We start from the raw sequence: 16,973 nt of genomic DNA, 5'->3' as shown, positions 1-16,973 counted from the left end.
AACGCACACTTTATACAGAGTGATTCTTGTATCACCAAACTGTCGTTTTCTTGTTTATCTTATAGATTTTTAAAAACAAAAATACATAATTTTAAATCATTACAACATTTACAACACCGTAAAATTTAGTAAGTAAGAAATATATTTCTTAACATTTTTTTCGTTATCAATTTATCATATTTTAAGTTTATTTGCTGTTTTATAAAAAGAATAAATTTAATTTTAATTTTCCATTTTCAAAAGCTGTGTATAAAAAATTAAAACTAAATTACGAACCAGTAGTCATTAAATTATTACTTATAAGCATTTCAATGTTAGATAAGCAAAAACATTTTTTTTTTTTCAAAAACAAATTACCAAGAAAATGGCTTTAGCATTTAGTTAGTGTCGACTGTTAAAAAAATCACCTTGTATATATTATTATTATTTATAACCGTTCGTTCGGATAACAATATCACGAAAACAATTTCCGTTTCCCTACATATTGCTGTGCATGGTATATGATATTAAAACGTCTACATTATTATATATACGCGTGTAAAATATTACGGTCGTATACTTTTGGTCGTCTAATATTAATATATATTTCAAAATTACCGTGTGTGTGAAGCCAAAAAACTCGGGATTTATACGATCGAAATTTGGAACGCTAACAATTTTTCACGATGTATATAAACTATATAATATCGACAATATGATTTTTTACAACACAGTAGCATTAGTATAATATTATATTGCGTGCTTGTAAATAAACAATAACCCATACAATGTATACCTAGCTTATATAATGATATTTGTAACAATATACCGACTACCGAGTACCATCACCTGCTATGTACAGGCTATATCGTTATTGTATATTAGAACGGTTATTACGGCTTGAGTACAATAGTAACAATAACTTTAACTAAAATAATATCATATACTTGCTCGAAAATATATTAATAACATAAAAAGCTTTTTCATTAACTTTTCGACAAATAATTCGTGTAAAACGCTCTCCAGTAATTTATTCTATTTTTTTTCTTTATCTGCACGTTTTAATATTGGTAATGCAAATGTTTTCTTATGTAATATAATATAGTTATTTACCATACAAATTTAAAAGTTTTTTTTCAAAGTATATAATAGGGATCTATATATAATATAATATTAATAATTTTAATGTACTTAACGAACGTAGTGTTATGATATTGACACTAATTAATTCGTTGTTAATATATTATTTATATACTCGTACATTATTTAACGCCGTTATTTTATTAAATAATTAATTATACCTGAGTATAATCATTTTTTTTTCTGTTTCAGAAATATTTTAATTTATACCTCATTAAATATTACGATCGTAAAAGAAAAGTAATTTTGCTTATAACTTACAACTCGCATTAAATATAAAACGTGTTTTTTTGTTGGGAATAATAATATAATCATATTCTACTCTAAAATGAATTAACTGCTGCAGTCTCTTAAACATATCGGATTTATTATTTAAATACCTAAAGATCATTTAAATATTGATTCTTTCCCAATATTAAATGTTTATTCATTAACCATCGTTATCTATAATAATATGTATTCAATAGGTATTCATATACTTACACTTAATTCGTTTTTATTTTATTTGGACGGTGCGTAGTATTATAGGTATCTACCTTGTATATAAACGTTAAAACGTGCACATTATTTTTGAAACAAAAAAATATTTCAAATTCAACTCTGCAGAAATATAGAATAAATTATTTTAATAAATAATTTTTACAGTAAGTAGGTAAATAAATGATGCTCGCCCGGCCGGCTCTGAAGTATCCTACCGCCGACTGCACGTTATTGTACTATACCCGATAAAATAATATATATGTACGAGTATTTCTGCCGTAGGTATACGTGTATGCGTGTGATGTGTGAATAAAACGGAGAGGATTTTAAAAAATGAATACTTCATGAATATAAAACGATATCATAATATTATACGAATAAAATGCCTAGTATGGCTGTACATGACGTTGCACCAGTCTGCAGTTACTATACTCACCTGCATGTGTATCGCTACATTGCAGCTTACACATCATATATACATTATACCTATAGTGCGCTGAAAAAGGAAAAATACGAACATATAACCAGTAGAAACAAAATAAACATAATCGTAAAAAATGACTCGTTACATATTTTCGTTTACAATATAATTATTAAAATGTTAATTTGCAGATTTTCGAGATTGCGCGTGTAATAATGCGCGAGGGCGTGTGGGGTGATCCCGTATAAATAATTTCGCAGGTGGTCGTCGAGCGCGTGGACAATCGTGTTTCTTGCTGCTTTTATAGAAAAATGTTTGAATTCTATAATAAATATTTTTCGAATACCATAAAACAATCGAAAATGTCAATTTTTTACCATTATTATATTATATATAATATGTATCAGTACCTATACATTATTTGGCCAATTACCGAATATTAATATCTGCAGGTGTACATACACATAATAATTATATGTCGTTATTTTGTTGTGTGCGCAGAATGTTTGGTGTCGTTCGATCCGCCCACGGACCGGGTGCACCACCATCACCACCATCAGCAGTTACACCACCACCAACGGCAGATCGCGCAGATAGCGGCGGGCGACCACCACCACCTGAACCACTTGAACCACATGAACCATCTGAACAACCTGAACAACCGCCGCGCCGGCCCGATCGTCCGGCGGTCTGGAGGTCCGGACGGCACGTCGTCCATCAAGCACACCGGACCCGGACGGCCGTCGGTCGTTGGTGGCGTCCGTAACGGCGTCGGCGGTGGTGGTGGTGGGGTTGGGGGAGTCGTTGGGGGCCTCATCGGTGGCAGGATCGGCGGTGGTGACGACGGTGGTGGCGTCGGTGGTGGCGTCGGGCATCAGCTATCCGTGAACCCGGGCGATTGGTTCCGGTGGTTCCGGCGGAAACGCGGCGCCGTGTTGCCGCCGGACGCCGTGCCGTCCAATCAGAACGCCGTCCGGGCCAACCATTACACGGTTGAAGAAGCGGCCGCCGCCATACCGGTGGTCGTGTACGCGTCTGTCATCAGCGGTGGTCAGGATGACGGGCCGCACAACATGTCACCACCGTCGCTGTCCCTGTCGTCGGCCGCCGACGACGTGCTGTATACCGAGCTTGACCGGGTGCCGACGCCCGCTTACCACAACGCCGGTTACGCGTTCGACCAGCACAGCAGCGCCTACTACTCGGACATGTACGAGCCGATCGACCCCTATCACAGCAGTCACCACCATCACCAGCGGCAGAACTCGCTGCCGTCCGACTACGTCTGATATTACGCCCGGCACGCGACGCCCGCGAATCGACGACGCCGCCGCAGCCGACGACGCCGATCGCACGCAGCCGCATTGCCGGTCTCGGTGCCAACCGTCTCTCGCGTGTACCGTGAAATATTAAAATAGGTGAGTTGTTGTTTTGTGAAATGTATTCTGTTCGTGACATATACCTCATATACATTCAGTCATTGTGCCTCAGCTCCTCGCGGTGCTGCTCTATTTGATTCCCAAAACGTTTCAGCACCGTATATAGGCAACCGATGTTTACATCGCCTTGCTAATAATAATGTGTGCAGTGGTTATAGGCTCGCGCTGTCCAATTTACTGCTCTTGATGGGAGCGAGGGGAATTGTAGAAAAAAGTCTCAAGTAAAAAAGTCCTAGGAAAAAAAGTCCTAGGCATAAAAAGTCTGCCGTAGAAAAGTCCTAAGCCTAAAAAGTCCGAGATATGAAAGTCCGGTATAATATAATATTATTAGAAAAATTCAATGATTATAATGATAATATATAAAAAATATATAACAATCGAAATAATTATTCATACAAATAAATAAAAAATGCGATGATTATAATGTTAAAATAAAAAATATAAAACAATCGAAATAATTATTCATATACCTACAAATAAATAAAAAATGCAATGATTATAATGTTAAAATAAAAGTTTATTTAAAAAAACAATTCAATAATTTTAATGTTTATCTAGGCCTTGTTCTGATATTATGACCAACTTTTTCTAAAAATTCTTCAATGGTAATTGAATAATCATCTATATTCTTTGGTATAAAGTAACTTACTATAGTCGGATATGTGTTGATTTTTTTTTTACCGGCTCTCCCATGTAGTCGATAGCTAATTTCGCTTTATCTGCCGCTACTTTCAATCTCATTTTTTTTATAAGTGTCCAATTAGTCGAATGACTGTGTCCAACTAAATAACTAAATTTGTTATTCCACGATTCGCATACATTATTCGTTCGATGGTCACCATTCATCGTTATTTTATGTACATTCCAAGTAGGTATTCGGAGGAAAAAGTGGACTTATTTTTTTGAATTTAAATTTGGTACCAGCCCCTACTTTTCTAAGTAGTTCATTTACGTAGGTTGCGTCAAAATAGTCAAATTTGAATCAAATATTGTTTGAGCGGCATAAATTAGAGCTTTTTCAAAATCAAAATTTAAGTGGATTGAATCTGGAAATAATGCGTGCTCTGCACATTTAGTTAAAATAAGTTTGAACATTTCTTCATAAATAGACTTTGTCTTACGTTCAAGAAGACAGTACACCGTAGTTATATATGAATCATTTTTTTTTTTTTTACTCTTATAACATAGAGTTGTAAAAAATATTTAGGACTTAGGTTAAAATTACCATCGCAATCAATACCACGTTGTGGCGTCTGTCAACATTATCAAACTTTCATCGGTTGCAAACAATACAATTCTTTCACTAGTTATTGATTTATTATCAGCCAATATAAACTGTTATCCATTAACTAAATTCCTGTCATCTGAAAAATAAAGTTAGGCTATAACAACAAATGTTGGCTCACTATATTTTAATAATAAATTGTATTTACTTTGTATAACAATATCATTAATGCAGGATTATTATTAGTTATTTGATTTCTAATAAATTGTTCGTTTTACTACACTTTATTTTGGTAAGAACAATAAAAAGCTTCGGCTGGTATTTGACTTACAACTTCCGAAAATATCTGACTAGGTTTGTCATAAGTTTTTCGTGATCGTGATTTGACATCGTTTTTAAAGTTTTCAATTATTTGAATTTGATTATTCATCCCTGTGTGGTTGCAGTGTTTAATTTGAAGTAACGGATTCGTTAAGACCCACGATCAAGATAGTATTCCCGGACAATTATACTTTGTTTTATTGCTACATTTCCGCACCGCTTTGTTTTTGATAACGTATGTTGAAGGGTATATGCATAACCACCCACAACTATTTTGGTGCTTTTTTCGTTGATTTCTAACATGTTTTCGTTGATTTGTATGATTTCTAAAATTTTTTCAGACAACATTTCGAACTATACTGACAAAAATGACAACTGTTCAATTACCCACGAACAATATATACACGGTATATAGACATACCCGCCACCTATAGATATAATAAATATCTCTATCTACATTAATTAGGTATGTGGGATGTATATAGACTATATATAGGTACAAGTAAAATTCGACAAATCAAATATAATTAAAATAAAATATATGTTATTTGATGCAGCCAAAAGTCAAGCAGTGTTCCAAGTCCGAAAGTATAGATATTGGTACATAAGTAAAAGATTATTTATTAATTTTTGTAAGGTAAATAATGTAGTCACAATTTATATTAATACTTATTGGAAGTTTGATTGTGCATCACATGGTATTTTTCCTTTTACCAAATTAATGTATATTGGACTTTTTTATATCGGATTTTTTAATAGTCTACCAAGTGAGGGACGACGGCAATGCGAGGAGTATGTTCATTAGTCAGCACGAGTGACGTGTTTACATTATACTCGTTATGCTCGCTTTCATGTTCACTTCCCTGTTAACGGAAAATGGTTGAATGTAAGCGATGTTTTACGAATATACGGATAGGCACGTGGACAGGCAGTGTTGAGGAAGTTACAATATTTTTTGGTACCTAATTAATATTTAGATTATGAATTGTCATTCAAAATTGTAATTTAATTATTCTCAAGTTATTTCTTTTGCTTGTTTAGTCAATTTACACTGTTTTTTGGGCTAAAAGAGTGACTTTGTTACAGTTACAATTCCCTATTATTTTTGGAAATATCAATGGAGCTTAATTAATAGACAATACTGTTGCTGATAAATTATCGATATAAATGATGGAAATTAACAACAATAAATTATGTAAAATCTTTAATTAACTCAAGTATGGGAATAATTTATGTCATTCTTAATTTATAGATTGATTTAAAATAAAAATGCATTCTCCGAATTAAAACTCACCAAAAATTATATTTTTTTCAAATAAAATTTTGTTGCTAATTATAAATGTGCCAACGTAAGAAATCCGTATCTACTAAAGCTACTTATACATAATACCAATATTTACATATATTATTAATTAATTTTTAAAATGTATTAAAAAAATAAAATAATGAGTTATTTAATTATTTTGCTACAAGAAAAGACATAACTTAAATAACATATAAATATAAATCACTTACAATAATATTTAATTATAAATCAAATTTTTTTTAAAGTAATTTTGTTACTTATATCACTCAACAACACTATTTTTACGTCATTTATTACATAATATATAGATATGAGAATAGTACATCTTGTGACTCCTCGAAAAATACACCTTATATTCCATTCGAGTATTCATGGTATTTGGATATTGGGTACCATAATATAATATATATACTGCACAGGTTGGGCTAGCGCTAGCTATATAGGTACCCTATACCTATATACGAAATAATACTTGCACAGAGGTTACCTGCTGTATAGTTTATTTTTTCTACGTTTGGAAGTTTTAGATAAAAAAAAAAATAAAAAAATATTCATAATCGTTTAGGACGCGGGCGACGCGTTATCCCTTCCACTCATCTCGGCCGTAAACGTTTATTTTTTTCTGTATAAATATCGTTATCTTAGTTTGGAAAAAACAAACACTCGGAGGGCAGACGAGAATTTTCGACGTACGACTTTTTTTTCTCCCATAATATAACCAACTACAACACGTGAAAATTGAGGAAAAAACTTGACACAATATTATAATATTTTGCTTGCCCTTACATGCATTATTATTGTATACTGAATATTATATACCCACCGACGCGGGCGACGATGACAGAATTGATAGCGCGTATATGTACATTCGAGGTGAACCTATACATAATATAATCTACACATATATGTGTGTATATGTATACGTTTAAAGTTCATACGTGGTTTTTGTTTGAAAGGATTAATCGGAACAAACATTGACGTTACATACAACTGGAATATGAGTGGTATAGATAACGGCTGCAATTGATATACTTACCTACTATAATATGTAATGCCTAAATGCCTTGATGGTTAATGTATAAAAAATATGAAAAAACTTGAGAAATGTACGTGTGGTCCCGTTATACGATTGTCATGTGCGTGTACATAATAATAAAAGTATATGAATATCATAACATGATGTTATAATATATAGCATAAAGTTCTTAGGATTAACATTTTATTTTACTTTTTATCAATCTTATCCTGAAAAATATACAGTTCATTGATTGCGATATAATTGATACAATATAGGATAAAAATGATTAATGATAGTAATAATAAGTGGCGTGCTTCAGCACAATATATAATTTAGGTTTAATGACAAAAAGCGAAGTTTTTGTAGTAGTAGTTGGATGGGTCACATTGGTGGAATGAGCTTTTAAAAATGGTTAAAATGTTGTTAAATCTTTCACCTTAATTGCTTTATTTTTCGTGGATTTTCAAAAGCTGCAAAAGAAATTTAATTTTTTTTTTAAATACTTTAATTTCTATTACAATAAATGTTTTAAAGAAATTGGTGCGTCGTTACTTAAAACTTTTTCTATTAATTATTTTAAATTATTTTCCAGTAGTGAAACTTTACTTTGTATAACAACTTCTATACAATTATTCAATTAATTATATTAAGTATAATATTTTAGTGTTATACCTATACTGGCGAATTGATTACCTATATATTTTTGCCATTAATTAGTACATAAAAGTTTATAAGATTAAGTATGTTGTTATTTTAAAATTTAAATAAATGTTCTATACACTGTGGCTTTTAAAAACTTTATTAGTTTACGTATAAATATGCCAAAGAAATATGATATTTATCATTTTGACAATAATACTAATTTACATTTAAAATAGCATTTACGTATATGCTCTCTATGCTTAAATTTATTTAATTGATATCGTCAATAAAGTTTTGTGTCTGAATGTTTGGAATTTTAAACGTTATACCTTATCGGTTTGAAAAGCATATATAATTCGAAATACGAAATTGGATTCCACATTATATAATGCTTATATTTTGACGTGTATAAATCAATTTTATATTCTACACAAACACTTTAAAAATATATTATATATATTATATATATATATTTATAAATATTGATATTTTAAAATATTTGACCGCCTATAGCAGTTATATTTCAATTTGACTTTGTTCGTATTTATCAAATGGTAATTTTGTTGATTAGGTGTTCGAATTAAAAATAAGATATTATGATGACGTTGCAAACGATATAAAATTGTGAGAAATACAAGAGTTTTTATGGAATACCTACGTGTTATTTGAAAATAGAAAATGTAAAATACATTTGTCTATATAATCATTTTTACTTTTTACGAACGCAAACGTATTTTATTTTTATAGAAAGTTTTTAAATTCCGATCCTATCGTATACCTACCAAAAATATGACTGGGTGAAAAAAATGTATTATGTACCCCGCGCCGTGGCGTACCTATTTCTAAGAAAAATAGTTTAAACACGTAATAAACGTAGTAAAACCCAATATAACACAAATTGCGTATCGATTGAAGATAAAATAGAAGTCATCTACGTGTTTTGGTGACAAAATCGAATCGAAAAGACTAAAAAATAAAGGCTTGCAATATAGATATGTTATTTTGCAATTTTGCTGCGATTCAGTTTATACGTATTTATTAGGTATATTCATGTCGATTTTTTTTTCTTCATGCTTTTACATATTCTTAACATGTTTTACCCTTCACAAATTCTAGTATGACTCTATAGGCTGCAGTTGGAAAAATTTATCGTTCTATATTATGTATATCGTTTATCTATATAATATAATTGTTTAAATAATAGTATACGTCTTTGTATAATTATTAATTACCCACTTAATATTTTATGTCCGATAAGTAATGCAAAATTTGCAACGATGTTTACGTTTACAAAAAATAAATTATTGAAACAAAAATAAATATAAATGATGTTATAAGGGGTTGCGAATTAAAATAGGTATTATGTTTACTGGACTACGCACCGCGAATATTATCTTCGATACGTCCTGCTAGATTAACAGTTGGCCTGGTAATATGATATTAATTTAAACGGTATCATAAGTACTTGCAGCACACCCGTGACTCTCACACATTATAATATATAATAATTAATATTGTCGACCGTTTCGGACGCTTTTTGGTCGCCCGCATGTTACCTAAGCACATTTTTCAATTGAACACCATCCAAAATATTGTAAGAACATTATATTATTATATAGAGTGTTATTAACGGTGTCAATTAATAATAATAAAAAAAAAAAAACGTATGCGTGAGGGTCGTGGAAACACGCAACAACGTTAGCTGTTATCTTTGCCCGTGGAGTTTTATCTCGATTTAATTTTTTCGGGTAGCTTAAGTAAATAGAATGCTCTCACTAATCTGTATCATTGAGCACCCTATATATAGTTGAACCAAACAATATGTGTGGATGCATATGATACGATTCGATGCGAAATCAGCGTACCTACTTCTATTCTGAGCGCAACTGATTTTGATGTGTACTCATACAAAGAATGTACCTAATAAACACAATATAATATTAAAACGATATATACATAAACCTAAATAAGCTTGTAATCGCAAAATCATGTTTGAGATTAAATGCATATTTTAATTGTATAGGTAGCTTTTTATTAAGAATGTAGTAAACGAAATTTGAGCGATGGTCAAGTATCAAAAATAAAATAAAAGCTGGTACGCTCATAGTTAGTGCTGATCACTGATTACGGCTATAATGGGAAGTATAACAAAGTAGTAGTATTGCTAATTGTTTTATTAAACAGAAAATTAAACATGAATATTTTATCCGGAAATGCCTTAGAAACCAATATCTTTCAACTCATATTCTAGTACGTATAGGTTAAGTAACTTTGTGGAAATTTGATTATTGCATAAATTAACGTCTTGTCTAATGTCTACATTCCAAAATATAGGTACCTACTAAACTATATTGAACTGTTTGATAGGTATAGTACTGGGGCTTTAAAATTTATCTTTTGAATGGCTACATTATTATAAAAATATACCACACATTTTGTATAATCAAAAAAAACATTGGTAGCTTTCGCCATAATATATTATACCTAAAATCTGTATAAATTAACATATTATTATATTTACATATATCATTATATGCATATAGACTATAGGAAGTCGAAAAGGTATAACACCCCCCCCCCCCCCCCCCGATTGCATTACATCGATTATTATATTATACATATTGTATAGATCTCGCGCGCAAAGAATTAAAGCGTGCATCAGAAAACAAATTAAAGAAAACAAATGAGAATTTATACAATATAATATTTTAATACCAATATAGCTATATATGTATACGTTTACGTTTCACGCCCGACGGATACGTGTGGGAACAGTCGCCGGTCGACCGTTTGTATACACTGTGCAGTATATGAGCGCACTTGTCGGCTGCAGTATACATCGCGTTTCGTCTGCGCTTGTACATCACATTCGAGAGATTAATTACCCAAAATTATTCACCTAGTCACACGACCGACGTGAAATTTTATTTATTTTTTAATTAAAAACAAAAAAAAAAAACGCTAGCCACTCTGCGGGTCGCCTCTTATAGAACAAAACATATTAATTTTCCTCCGCGTTATATATTATATACGCATAATATGCTTATCGGGAAGATACCATATGCAAGGAAAATATGTAAATTTCCTGGCAATATTTCGTCGAATATAATATGATATATACATTATACACCCGCGCCAGACATGCCGTGCCACTATATATATATTACAGCCGAGTTGGTCGTGTAAATAATATCACATTATTATACATATTCTATACATATATTTGTATATTTGTATCTATATTATTAAATTATAGACGTACAACATTAGCTCGCGGGGGAAAAGTATAGTATGTAATATTTCCAAAAACGAAAAACAATGGCCACGATTAATATAATAATAATAAAGATCGTAAATTAGAATATAAGTAAATAGAGGATTTCATGATTAAGAATACGAAACAAGAAAATATGCATATTTTCAGTCGACCAGTTGAGATTTTTAACATCATTTTCAAGAAATATATACGACCTACCTTAAATTATGTTGTGAGTGATTATATGAATATAATGATTGGGCGGATCTTTATTGCGGTATAGACGTGAATTTGTTTGAAATTTTTTTCTAAAGACATGCAGAGTGATTTTTCTTGAATACCTCCGAGAAAAAACTTTATTTTTAAGCATTCTTATCACCACAAGTCCATAAGTTACAAAAACCAACGTTTTTAAGCTCGAAAAAACTAAATTTCATAACAAAAAAATATGGCTATACATATAAAATATCATCTCTTACTTGCAGGGACTTGTTCCAAACAGAGATATTAGGACAACAGGAAAAATATTTTTGAAGATGGCAGTAAAGTACCTACGACTTTGCGTTTTCGACTTTTTTCATGATACGACTCCGTGTGTTTCGCGGGACTATTTATAGAACGTATATTTATTATTTTTTTGAGTGAAATGTATTATGTACTTACTACTTACTATATATGCTGCGACTCTGCGAGGTTGCCAGTTTAAGCTTTTTCTTGTTACATTGCCGAGGAGTTTTTTCACGACAAATCTATTTGGACATTAATTGTGGCAACGCAAAAACCAGATCATTGTGCCGTCGAAGATGTATTTATACCAGCAGAATTATAACCTATGCGAAATGCATTTTTGTTTTTTATGTGTTTTAACGAGCACAATCGTAATATTCGTACGCGATACTATCTGGTAACACAGCCTATAGGAAATAGAAAATCAAAGGTTTTCGCGCGTTATCGTAGGTATACTTTACAAAATACGTGCAATCGTAGGTAATAATTCTTAAATAGTATACGGTAATAAAAGTATGGTAAGGCGCTCAACCGCTCATTACGACCAAAAAAAGCACATTATAATTTATAATACATATTTTGTACGGGACGTGCGGTGACCATATATATTATAATTAGATGTAAAAAAAAAAAGAAATTAAGGTTGCAAGAAAATATCGTCTGTATAGTGTGGTATATTATGTGCTAAGTTGTAATTATATGGTAGACATTGAAAAACAAATTTGCGACGCGCACGCATAGGCATGATTACACGAATCGACGATTCAACAGTACCTATATTTACGTACCTACCTGGCTACCTATAATACCTGGTTATAATCTACCTGTTGTAAATTAAGGAAATAAATCCAAACAGACGTTTGGCAACTCTATGCCTTAATAGTAAAATATGTTTGCAACTGTAATTAATGAGTTCATAATTAACATCGTTTTTTTTAAAATTTTTTCAGAACTAGTCGCTATAAGTTGCGCACGTCCACTGAAAATGCTGTTTGATGGCCCTGCACCGCGACGATGCACTGATGCACTATATGCTACAACGTCATCGTGACCGCCTGACATCATGATCTCATCGTAGATCGATCGATTACGGCTGTCGTTCTAATATTATAATTTTTAATATTAATCATCGCACCAACAACGAACATCGACCAAGTTCAGCCGATGACGATCAGATGACGCACCGCGATCCATTACCAAAAATTACCATTACATGGCTGGCGAATATATTATAATATTATCACGTTAGCGAAAATCACATCATAATATGGGACGTTAAGATGATTGTTATAACCATCATCATCATCATTATTATTATTATTATTATTGTTTAGTGCAAACCTAAAGTTATTATTTTTATTTTTAATCTTATTTTTAAGTGTAATTATGGACTTTTTTGCATAAGTGTTTTAATTAGTTGTTGATTGTTTATATATACCTAAATAATATTTCCAGTGATAATAATTAAGTGTATATAGTACCTTTATTATGTAATATATAATATTATTATTGTTTAAAACGCACACAGTGTAGCGCCCGCGACTTAAATGCTAATAACATAATGTGTATATAATGATACCTACGTTTGCGTTCAAACTCTCACCGAAACGACGATCTTTAATGTAATATTACAATGTACCTATAAATGATAAATCGTCGTACGCGCATAATTAGTCACGAATGTTATTTTTTTACGTGCATATATTTATTAAAAAATATTATGTGTATAGATTATGTACAAAAATGCAATATGGTTAGTCTTTGTTTTATCTCAACTATATTATACTTGTTTCTATCTTTCAGTATCTCTATCTTATCTCTATAATCTTTTCCCCTCTTTTCTTTGTCTTTCTCATACACTCGCTCTCTCTATCATTCTTTCTTTTCTCTCTCTCTCTCTCTCTCTCTCATTCACTCATGTTCTCTTGTTTTCGCGGTTTTATATACTATTAAAAATGTTATTTTATGAATAACATAATATTAATTGTGTAAACCGCAGAGAAAAATAAAACAAATATATTATATATTATGATATTTCACTGCAGACATTAAAAAAAAATTTTGAATTTTATTGTTAGTGTTTACTTACAACGATTAAACCTTTGAAATATAAAATACTCAGATAGTATAATTAATACGTATTATATAATCGATTGTCAAAGAAATCGTCTATTGGGGTATAACCTTTTGCTTTCAATCTGCATGAAAGTTTGGAATCAATTTTTAATGGCTCCTAGATTTTTGTTTGAATCTATGTGGTATGGTTTTTCAACATCTTATGCCTAATCATAATACTTGAAAGAGATTATTATTAAAATTTGATTAAAGTGGTAAATCCCTGTGAGGAAATTCCCAATCCACCGTAAGTCCATTCGTGTTTCATCGATCGGCCAGTGTACATATTCTGCAGAAGTATATTAGATTATTACAAGTGCAGTTGCATATCAAATATTATGCTGAACTTCGCAGTCATATTGGCAGGAGCGCTGCAGTGACGTTAAATCGCACAAACTTTACAGGTTTAAGTATTATACAGTGCATCACGAATTTCTATTGGTACATATTTAGAGAACGATTTCACCTTAGTAAGTGGTATAAAATCTAGATTATGCATTTTTTGGATGCGAAATTTTTCAAGACTCTCGCGTTAGCTATCTCGTAAAAACTTATTCGTATCGCAATATTCAATAGTAAATAGTATACATAACTAAACAATACTAGTATAAGTAATAATATTAAATAAAAGATTCAAAATACTACTGAAATAATTCCTACAATAAAATTGATGGTATACCCTAGTCTTCTGATTAAAAATGTGCTTAAGAGACAGATACAAAATATATAATATATAGCTTATTAGTTATTATATTTACCTGAAAATATTAGTGTTTGATAAAAAATAACAATAATTTTTCATTTTTAGAAATAATAATGTTAGCTGACTAAAACGATTGAGCAAAAAACATAACTCAAGTGTTATATATTTATTAATACAACTGAAATGTGTTTGAAAAGTTTCGCGAGGGAATTTATTACTAGGTAAGATGAGTTTAATATATTTGTTAAAGACTTATTCAATAAAAAAATGATTAATTATTAATTAAAGCTACTTCTTAGTAGTTACCTATTGCCAGTGATGTCGTCATTTTTTTAGTGAGTATACGCTTAATGTGTTCGATATGTAAGCGTGAGGGCCTTCGCCCCCCCCTTCACACCTTTCTGTATTCTACAATGTAGAATCTACATTATTATTGTGTTTATATTTATAATCGCATTCACTATATTACTATACCCTGTCGCAGTTAAGCCTCTATACAGTCTATAATCATACTCCTATTGAAATATATTAATATTCAATACACATTTTATTTTTTTATTATTACCTATATTATCGTGTTATTACCTATGACTGATATATAATAATTCAGCGATTTCCTATTTTAAGTTTTAATCAAATAGGATTTTTAAATGTCAATCATACATATTATTAAATATTATTTTATTAATTAATAAAAACAAGAAACTGGATTATAGGAAAACATTAAAAATATGAAATAAAATATATCATTTTATTTGAAATCTCTATCAAAGCAACTGTTAAATTTAAAAACATTCCGTGTATTTCTCGCGTATCATGTGTTATTCTATAAGTATAGGCACTTACAGAAAAGTGGGTATATACCAGCGTATAGTATACGCCCCAATGCACCACTGCAGCCCACTGCTAGTAACGCATTTGCAAAACTCAAAATGGGTTAACTACATCACTCGCCATCATATTATTGCACAATATCAGTCTCATCTCGATATTTGTGTACAGTAAACCAGAAAACGCATTGAATACAATGTAATATAGACGAGAAAAATATGCATATTATATAGTTACAGACGTTACAGTGATGGTATATGACTACAGGTTACAACTAGTGCGAGCACCTATCAATATTACATAGGTATAAAAGTGAACGATTTCGAGCCGTTTAAACGCCTCGGGTGGTTAGTAAACAACTATATAATATAATAATAATAATAATATTATATATACGCCACACTCGTTGCAGTTCGTTGCAGTGCTACACTATTATACACGCGTGCCATAAATAACAGAGTTTTTAATTGGTATAATATACAGCAACAGCAGTACAGGTATAAGTGTTTCTTATATAATAATATATATTATATTGTATATTTGTATATTATTTATACAGTGTACCTACGTGTGTCGTGCATATATATATAGGTGCAGTGGTGTACCTATATATAATATATTATAATGCAAACTGCAGCAGGTACTATAATAATAATATTATAACAGCAGTGCACATGCTCTGGATGCAGCGATTTTCTGTTTTCGAGTGGGAGTCGTCGCGCTGCACCAGCAATACCGACCTGATCGCATATTATAATATTATAACTTACAACTGCAAGCGTACTAGATACCTATATATAGTATACAAATATTATGTAGGTATAATATCTATCCGAACTGGCAGTTTACCTGTATACACGTGTCAAGTGTGCGTACTGCGTATTATCACAACACGCATTGTGCATATACCTATATACCTATTGTAAATCATGAGAACAAGTATAGGTATATATACAATACATTATACGTTTTATTGATATTGCAATTTTTGCACTTGCCTTCCGATCATCGCAAACCGCTCTAAACCCGGCAACTGGTTTGATCGTCATTATTAATGATATTATTATAATAAATTATTGAGATTGTCATTAGTTCGCCCTTTATACATCCTATCGCTATTATTTGCTACCTATACCTACTATCATATATTATACAACCTACGACGAGTTATGCACTGCACTATGATATACCAGCTAACCTTTGTGCTTCGTTGCATATATAAAAACACTTTTTGTTTGTATTAGCCACTGTGCAAGAGTAAGTGCACAGCGAACGCGTGTGGCGGTAACTTAGATCAAATACAATGGATAGAGCTATACTGCATTATAAACGTTTACTACGGGTTGAAGAAAACATTATGAAAGTGACTGATATCTATTGCGCATGTGTAATCAATAATCATTAGGTGTAATACTTAATAAAAATATGTGTTATGATATGTGATTATAGTGATTACGCATGTACAGTGGCGGTCCTTGACCAATTCCAGGGGGGGAGGGGGGCGAAATATTTTTCACATTAAATACAATAAGTACTCAAAAATAGAAGTTATAAAAAAATTTATTTCTTGTAATAATTTTATATTTTATA

At 31.2% G+C, this 16,973-nt stretch overlaps 1 protein-coding gene across 2 annotated transcripts in view; it reads left to right on the top strand.

Annotated features, from left to right (window-relative positions):
- Nucleotides 1–13,483, top strand: part of LOC107171414 (uncharacterized) — an 88,934-nt gene extending 75,451 nt beyond the window's left edge. For both annotated transcript variants that reach the window (XM_089219290.1, XM_089219289.1), the window contains 2 exons: nt 2,522–3,438; nt 12,685–13,483. In XM_089219290.1, coding sequence (XP_089075416.1) covers nt 2,522–3,309 — 788 coding nt within the window. In that variant the 3' untranslated portion in view covers nt 3,310–3,438; nt 12,685–13,483. The remainder of the gene's footprint in view (nt 1–2,521; nt 3,439–12,684) is intronic.
- The last annotated feature ends 3,490 nt before the right edge of the window (nt 13,484–16,973 follow it).

The sequence above is a fragment of the Diuraphis noxia genome, unplaced genomic scaffold (assembly GCF_037042655.1).
Source record: "Diuraphis noxia isolate RWA-SAM2 unplaced genomic scaffold, SU_Dnox_SAM2 contig0002, whole genome shotgun sequence".
NCBI lineage: Eukaryota > Metazoa > Arthropoda > Insecta > Hemiptera > Aphididae > Diuraphis > Diuraphis noxia.
The sequence above is the reverse complement of the archived record's forward strand: the minus strand, read 5'-3'. Positions and strand labels throughout refer to the sequence as shown.